The following is an 8,195-nucleotide window of genomic DNA, read 5'->3' as shown; positions in this document are numbered from 1 at the left end:
GCAGGAACTATCAGGCCGGAACGAGAAACGTGCCCAAAAGTCAAAACCCGTCAATCCGGCTTGCCAGTCCTCCCCACGACCAGGCCACTTCGATTCATCGATTCGGCAAGGTGCTCATTCGAATGCGAATCTTCGAGGCAACATTGTTCTTATCACATGTGGCTGGGGATGGATGAAAAGAGATGCTTTGGCCAATGCTTTGGTCGGCCACCGTTCTTACGCTTCGAACGGCAAGCAGCCATCTAGACGGGTCGCGTATCAGTTCCGCACCGCGATTGGTGATTGGCGACACACCAGCAGCACGGAACCGAAACCGGCAGCCCCCCCACACAAAACACCGGGTGCGCGAACGGCCGGACGCTCTATGGAGGGCAGCGAGGCAGCGAGGTTTCTTTCTCTTCCCCGCACGCGCAGCAGCAGCTTCCATCCATCGCGGCAGCAGATAGATAAGAACGGACGACGGTGGCACGACGACGCGGATCCAACACGCACACCACATCTCGACTCGCGGCCCGGCCATGTGTTGGTGTTGTTTTGGTGCGGGTTTAAATGCCGAAGCGAACCACGGCCAAGCCCTAGTGAGTGCTAGGTAGTCAAAGAACACGGATTGAAGTCAGGACTTTTGTTCTCGTTCTCGTTCGCCGAAAGGAAGCGCCCAGGAGACAAAGAGACAGACATCATCCGTTATCCGGCAAGCTGAAAGCTAGCTCTACCTCTAACCCTCTAGCTGCCAAGCAGTGTGCCGACGGAGAGCATTCACTAAGCAGAAGTACCTCTAGTCTTGCACCAGACTACTACGACTGCCAGCATCGGAAGACGAGTTCCGAAGAACCTGAAAGTGTAGTACAAACTACTTCGCACCATCTAGTAACCTGCCAAAGCGCCTCCGCGTGCGTACGTGCGTGTTTGTGTGTTCTCAAGCCAGAACCAGTATTTGAAGCAGCATCCAACCCCGAAGAAGAAGAAGAAGAAGAAGAAAGCAGCAGAATGTCCGCGTCACCGATCGCTCGCCAGGCTTGTGCCTCCATCACGCAGGCTATCCCCTCGAAGCGGGTACTAATCCACGATGCCTCGGAACTGCCCGATCTCTACTCGTCCACACCCGGTGGCACCCTCTACTCGACCACCCCCGGAGGTAAGCAATCGTCCCGAGAAGATGACTAGCAGCAGTGCCCAAACCGAGCAAGATCCAACTCAGTAGCCAATTACTACGCTGTAGTACCCCCGGTAGAGAGTAGTAGGCCAATCGAAAGGGAAAGACAGTTACGATGATAGTGTGTGGTGGCCGGTCCAGGGTGTGGTGTAGGACGTGCCAGAACGCACGTACGCACAGCCGGCGTAAATCAAATCACCAGAAGCGATTGTGCGCAGTCTCGTGAGAGAATATCGTGGCCGCTGGCTGCCGGCGTGTTGTTGTTTTGAAGGGCGTGTGTGCTAGTGTGTGTGCGTGTGCTAGTGTTTTGAATCCAAGTGCGTGCGATGAAAGGTCTTCGGCTTTTTAGAGAACGAAAGCACTTTCTCCATTCACCCCCCAAAAACACACTCACACATCTAACACACAATTCAAGGGCATCGAAAAAAGAACCCCCGGAAAATCGCACGTACGCCCTGCTCCGATGGGCCTTGCATCATCATCAGCCTACTACGCAATAGGCTACCGGCCGATCGATGCGTGCTGCCCCTGCTGGTGTTGTTTTGTGCCGTTTTAGGGGGCTCGGCCACGAATATGCTCGAAGGGGCAAGGCAACCACCGTATAGAATTCATTGTAGACAATAGGCAAACAGTAGTAGTAGTAGTAGGCTTCGCGCTTCAACAAATAGCAAGCCATGTGTGTTGTGTCGAGGGACAAAGAACATTCGACGGCATTTTAGCTATTCCAGATGTATTCCACCGCTCTCTGTGGAAATGACGGAAACCCTAAAAGAGGCCACATGTGGCCGCCGGGTTCTGGTTCTGGAGTCACGCCACGCCGCCACGATGCCGCAGAGCTCCGGATTCCTCTTCCGCGTTAGAAATGATCGACCACATTGGGGGGGGGGACAGGACGCGGTGCACGGCGACTTTGTGTTCTATTTTTAATATTCCCATCACATGCCACCACACACACGCTCTGTTGTTGGCCTGCTGGTGGTGCTGCTGTTCGGTTGACGCAAACACAGTACAGTAGTCGCGGTCGCTTGGCACTTTTTGAATCCTTTGGTCGCGAGAGTGAGTAGTGAGAGCACCGCCTGATGGTGTCTCTGTCTACTTGGATCACAGTTTCATTCGCGAATCGGAATCGTTTCGCCCTCATACAGCACCAGCACCACGCGTGGTCGTCGCGATGGTGACACCGAATGCTAATGAAATAAAGGGGTGGCCATGCGACTGTGTGAGCGAGATGATCGCGAATCGAGTGTCGGTGCGTCGGTCGAAAAACCGGTTCGTCGCACCGATCGACCGACACTGTTGCGCGGCGGGGGGATTGGGCAACGTCCGTGGTGGAGTCCGAGAGGGGAGAGCACGGGCGCATCTACAAGCCCCCCCCCCCCCCCCCCTAACGGCCCCCAGTGTGATCTGCCGACTGCTGGTTGGGTCTTTTTTTTTTCTTTGTTTTTAAATTAATATTCTCTCCTATCTCTGGGGGCCCCCTTTTTGGGCATCGATGTAGGCCAACTTTTGAGGCAGATTTAAGGAGTTTTGAGCTCCCCGAAATCACCGATCCCGCAACCGACCGCAACACACCATGCTTTCGATGCTATTATTCTGGTAGTAATAAAATGGCGCGGCGGGAGGCCAGCCAGCTTTTGGTCTGAGAATAGAGCGAGACACGTTTTTATGCTGCCCACCAGCCAATCGAGAGCCGGTTTGAGAGCCATATTTTCCTACACTGCCCGGTTGGATCAAACTCGTTCTCGTGCCACAAACAGAACTTGAAGTCCTTTGCTCCATTTACTTTCGATTCAGGTGGGGCGAATATACTACTTGCAGAGAGACAGTAGTTTCTATTATTACTTCTGGTCCAGTTGCCCTTGTTATCGTTCCAACTTTGAGTTCCATGCGATTCGCTTTCATCTGAAAGTGGCCTAGATATCATGGCACACTGGTCATCGGGGATGTCTGGTACACTAGAACGGGCTTTTGCACACCGCTCCACTCAGCACAACAGCATGCGCGTTGCCATGCGTTGCCAAGCGTCTCTAAGCGCGCATTGTCTGCCACCACGGCGGCGATAAGACCCCGCCCCGCGCCTTTTACCGACTGCCTGGACCTGGACCGGACAATCTAAATACACACAAAAGCGAGCAGCAGCCTGCCTCCTCCTCCGTTTGTCGATTAGGTCAACGATCGGATGGTGTAAATCGAGGCGCTGGCCGGACGAACGGGGAGCATTCAAGGCCCCGTCTTCTTCCTTCAGCGCCATATCGCCGCCATTCGCCAATCTTATCGGACGAATGGTGGATTCGCAGGGCCCGGGGGACCCGGGGATCTTAGAGAGGAGAGAGTAGGTCGCGGTCGATTTTGGATGTGCGACGATGTGGCGAGAGCGGACTGAGGGACACTATCTCCTCCTCCTCCTCCTTCTTCATGTTGCGTAATGCGTACTCGCTGGGGTGTGTGAGTGGAAAAGAGTGGGGGGTTGTAAACCGTTTAGGGTCATTTAAAAATAACCACTTTACCACCATCGGCCACAGCGCGCGCAAAGACCTCTCTTCACCGAAGATTGCGAATCCGGTTGCCGACGGACTTTGTCGTCGACTTTGTGTTTGTCGTGGCAGGCCAAAGGATGGAGTGAGCCAGAGTCTAACCTTTACCCAGATACCGATTCTAGACACCAGGCAGAGTTAATGGACCATAACTCACTTGTACACCGCTAGAAGTGGCGTTCGTTAAGGCTCTGATGCTGCCATTCCTTTTAGTATTCCAAATTGCGGGAGAACGAATTGAAGGAGACCACCATCAACATGTGGTGTCATGGTAACTACCCCAGCAACAACCACTGCAACATAACGACACGATCTACCATTTTGCCATTGTGGTCCGTAAATTGGCTCAAACTGTCCGGAATTATTAGGAGCTCCCACTCATCGTGTTCCTCTGTTCTGATCTCTGACCCTAACCTCGTGTTCCATGGGACCCCCCCCCCCCCCCCCTCCCCCCGTCGTGGTCTCGCTGTGTTGACCACCACTTAAAAACGACGTCGTTTACGATCGTCACCGTCACCCAGAGGCTACTACTACTGTGCTGCTGTGGCAATCCAATTTAAAGCTATCCGGGATAAATTTAGCACCGAAATGGCCAAATGGCTTGGATTTCGACATCCGAGTGTGCCGTCGAAAACCGCACTTTCTCTCTCGCTCTCTCTCTTCCTGGTTTTATTTCCCTCACGCGTACATTGACCTGCGATGCGTTTGTTACACAAAAGTGACAAGAAGACGATGACGCCTCCTACGACCTCCAAAAACAAACTGTTTGATCTCGCTGCGCCGCGTGGCTGCTTAAACTGGAACTAGTTTCTTGGAGCTCTTTTTGGCTTCCAGATCATTCCTCAGATGCTGCTACTGGTGCTGCTGCTGGAAAGCGACCTTGTGTGGGGAGGCTGATAAGCGCAGATGGTTTATGAGAATGTTCCAGGCGCGCGCACACTGGAGGTAAAATGTGTTTCTCCAGCGCAAATCCTCCCCAAGACGGCTATTTGGCCACGGCATGTGTTATGGCCGCGGGCTGTTCTCTATTTGCCATTCAAACCTATAACAGCAGACGGTGCGGTACGGTGGTGCGGTGTGGTGTGTGGTACGCCAGGACAAGCTAATGTAAAAATACATTTGCCTTTCGTTCGCTTCGCTTAAGCGAATGATCAAACACACAACACCACCTCCACCGCCTGCTCCCCCACAGACGAGGTGCGTGTTTATTCAAAATTTGCGATTCAACTACCACCCGGCCTAACCCTCTACCGCTGTTACGATAATGGCGACGTGGCCGTCTCTTGATCAGAGAGCGCACATCGCGAGCGCGAAGAAGAGACTCGGTGGATAAGGGGGCCGGGGGTGAGTGGAGGACTACACGCGCCCGCTCGAGCAACGTCAGCACCGCGGTGAAGGTCAAACTGATCTAGCAGCGAAATGTGAAACCATTCGGGCTGCAAAAGGGGAGGGGGAGAAACTAAAGAGCATACATTTACAATGTTTGTCTCCTGTGCCTCATGAAAAGATAGGTGTGAGGATCGAGGGTGCGAGGATCGAGGGTGCGAGGATCGCGAAGTACCAAGAGAAAGAGTGTGTGCGGCTCCAGTTGATCGAATCACGGCAATAATCGATTTTTTTTTTCTGTTCTACTCTTTCCAGGCACTCGCATCGTGTACGAGCGTGCGTTCTTGATGAATCTGAAGAACTCACCGTTGGCCCGTACTCCGCCGAACAATGTGCCGCTGAATTTGCTGCGCACGAATGGTGGCGGTAGCCCAACCAGTGGCGCCAAACCGCTCTCGACACTGTCGCTGAAGCCGAATCAGCAGAAACCGGCCCGCAATTCGCCGCCCAAGTACGACGAGCACCAGGAACAGTTCGATATGGATCTGTAAACAGCCTCACGCACGCCTCTTGGTTGTTATCCTTGGAATGGAGTGAAGTGGAGTGGGGTGGGTGGGCACTCTCGATCTTTCGCCGCGCCCGTGTTTATCTGTTAATTCGATTCACTTAGCTGATCGATCGATTTTAGTGTGTAGCACGTACTTCTTCTCCCGATTGTAAGCAGATTGTTTTTCCTCATTTCCCTTTTTTTTCTTTTTTTTTTGTTGCAACAATTAAGGCAAATGCTATCGCGCCAAACGCTCCCGGTGGAGCGGAAGAAAGGGAAGAGAGAGGAAAAGCGGTGGGAGTGATTAGGAGAGGGTGGAGAATCGTTGGTGGTAGACTTTATAAGTTTATCGTTCCTTCGGTAGTAGGATTAACGTTTTTTTTTTTTTAAATTAGCCATTAGCATTACGTTGGTTCGCATCACCGGGCGCGTGGAATCATCGAAACGGGTCAGTAGTGGCAGCGCGCTCCGCATGTCCCACAAACCCCGGTGATTTGTGATATCCATGATCGACTTTCGTTTGCGCCCTCCATCGCCTGATGGGTGTGGAAAAGGAATCTTTCATGTTTCTATTGTATAAGTCAATGATTGCAAATCGTTTGTTAATCCAGCCCATGAATTGCGAATGCTTTTATCGAAAGAGGGAGAGAGAGAGAAAGGGGAAAAATGGTTAAGAAAGGAGATATTGTGGAGTAGCTTACTGACGGCTGACCAGACCGGGAAAAAACAACCTCACCCCCATTTTGCGATGCGAGGACTGCATTAGGACTTAATTCCGTAGCAATACCATGCCCGTAGCACAACAATGGAATCACTGAGAAGGGTACAAAGTAGTAGCACCTTTTGGGAGATCGTTAGTGTCGCGTTTCGCGTTTTCGGTGGCTTTTTGTTTTGCCCATTTTAATGTCACATCGTTTTGGAAGATTTGTGTGGTACCAAAGGTACCGAGGTACAAAGGATCATAGACAGGAGATACAATTAAAACTGTAGCTGTTGCGGAACAGAGCGTAGGACACGTTTTTTCAACTGAGGAAGCCTATACTGTGGGTTGATGTACTGAATCTTACTGAACAGAGGGCTAGAGTCACAGAGTCAGACGGATGGTTTTTTTTTGTTTTTGGTAGAAAATCCATCGTGAAACACGTATATAGTGGAAGCATAACCTAAGCGCGATAAGCTGATAGTAAACGTATGTATCATGTCGAAATAAAACTAAACTCTACTTATTGAAATGAAAACAATCGCCACAGTATTTATTGACTTACCGTGTTGTGTTGGAGTGGAATCGAATAGAAAGCGCTGCAATCGGTGGTCCGTAGGTTTCAGTTTTCACGATCGGTATTCACTCCTTGCCGGTTCGATCAACCGCAAACACGCGAAACCTGAAAAGAAAAGAAAGACCATCAGTTGCATAAAAAAGTAACCGGTTTCATGCAAGCGATTGTACGCAAATTTACTCGCAGGCATCCTGTTGCACACAATTTCACAGCAAAACTGACAGCACGGCCAGGAGGTATCGAAATGAAAGAAACGTATAGGAATTTCGACAGAATTTGAATAAATTGAAAATGATCGATGATGTAGATCAATAGTTTAACCAATTGCATAGATCATTAAAATTAATGGACCGTTTACACGCTACGATTTTGATCGTACAATCTGGTTGGACGATCTGGTTGGACAGATAAATTTGACAGCTCTCCGAACAAAACCAGATTGGATGCGATATCGTTGCAAATAAAGCAGCAGGGCATTATTATTGGTCCAATTTACATACATTCAGGGGCGTTGTATGAAATTTGATTTTTTTGGTTGTTTTATTCTAGACGGGAGACCTTTTTTGTTGTTCGCGCTATTTTTACCGAAATTTATTGCCCTTTACGAATGTTTTTGGCGAGTAAAAAGTAAAGATTATTGTTATCGCATGAGATCGGCCGATCAAAATCGTAGCGTGTAAACGCTCCCGTGCGATTTCGATCTAGATCGTCCAACCAGATTGTACGATCAAAATCGTAGCGTGTAAACGGTCCATAATAAAAGAATCAGGCCAGTTTTCTTGCTTCCCCAAATGTGTACTTTACTTGGCATCATATGCAGCTTCTTGTATATGTGCTTATGTTAACACATGAGGTTCGTGTGACTTACAAAAACCGATGCTCGGCTGGGCCTCTTCTGTCAAATCGGTTTTGCAAAAGAAAAATAAAAATTTGCGGCTCGTCGGCACGGTCTTTTGGTTATTGTAAGTTGTGGAAAAATAGTAAATTTTACAAAATCCCATCTCCACTACAGTTCCTATTTTACAGGCACATAAAGGGAAGCAAAGATGCCAGAGGCTCCCGCTCGTAATCCGCTGGATAGCTTCCTCAATGCCGTCCACGCAACGATCGACGGTCCGGTAACTTGGTTCCGCGGTGAGTTGAGAAAACTAATTTTACAGCCCAGAATCACCCCTCTGTCTGTACCGTATCAGCGGTGTTTGTTTCATAAAGTGTTACCACTGAAATGGGATTGTTTCTGGTTAGGAAATCTGCCGGAAACCTCGTTTCCTGAAAACTTCCTGTAACTTCGTTACATAATTCATCCTAACCTCCAGCACCAAAACAACATCGGTGGGTTGATGTAAACAAACCTCATT

The 8,195-nt window shown here is 50.0% G+C and overlaps 2 protein-coding genes across 2 annotated transcripts in view; both read left to right on the top strand.

Moving 5' to 3' along the window:
- The first annotated feature begins 566 nt into the window (after positions 1 to 566).
- Positions 567 to 6,801, top strand: LOC126581629 (eukaryotic translation initiation factor 4E-binding protein). Its single transcript, XM_050245426.1, has 2 exons — positions 567 to 1,135; positions 5,329 to 6,801. The coding sequence occupies exons 1-2, from the start codon at positions 988 to 990 to the stop codon at positions 5,562 to 5,564; spliced, it is 384 nt and encodes a 127-aa protein (XP_050101383.1). The 5' UTR covers positions 567 to 987; the 3' UTR covers positions 5,565 to 6,801.
- Positions 6,802 to 7,714: 913 nt separating this feature from the next.
- LOC126581627 (NADH dehydrogenase [ubiquinone] 1 beta subcomplex subunit 10) overlaps positions 7,715 to 8,195 on the top strand; it is a 6,194-nt gene continuing 5,713 nt past the window's right edge. The window contains exons 1-2 of the mRNA XM_050245424.1: positions 7,715 to 7,799; positions 7,864 to 7,971. Coding sequence (XP_050101381.1) covers positions 7,884 to 7,971 — 88 coding nt within the window. The 5' untranslated portion in view covers positions 7,715 to 7,799; positions 7,864 to 7,883. The remainder of the gene's footprint in view (positions 7,800 to 7,863; positions 7,972 to 8,195) is intronic.

This window comes from Anopheles aquasalis, chromosome 2, assembly GCF_943734665.1.
Source record: "Anopheles aquasalis chromosome 2, idAnoAquaMG_Q_19, whole genome shotgun sequence".
Taxonomy (NCBI): Eukaryota; Metazoa; Arthropoda; class Insecta; order Diptera; family Culicidae; genus Anopheles; species Anopheles aquasalis.
The sequence above is the reverse complement of the archived record's forward strand: the minus strand, read 5'-3'. Positions and strand labels throughout refer to the sequence as shown.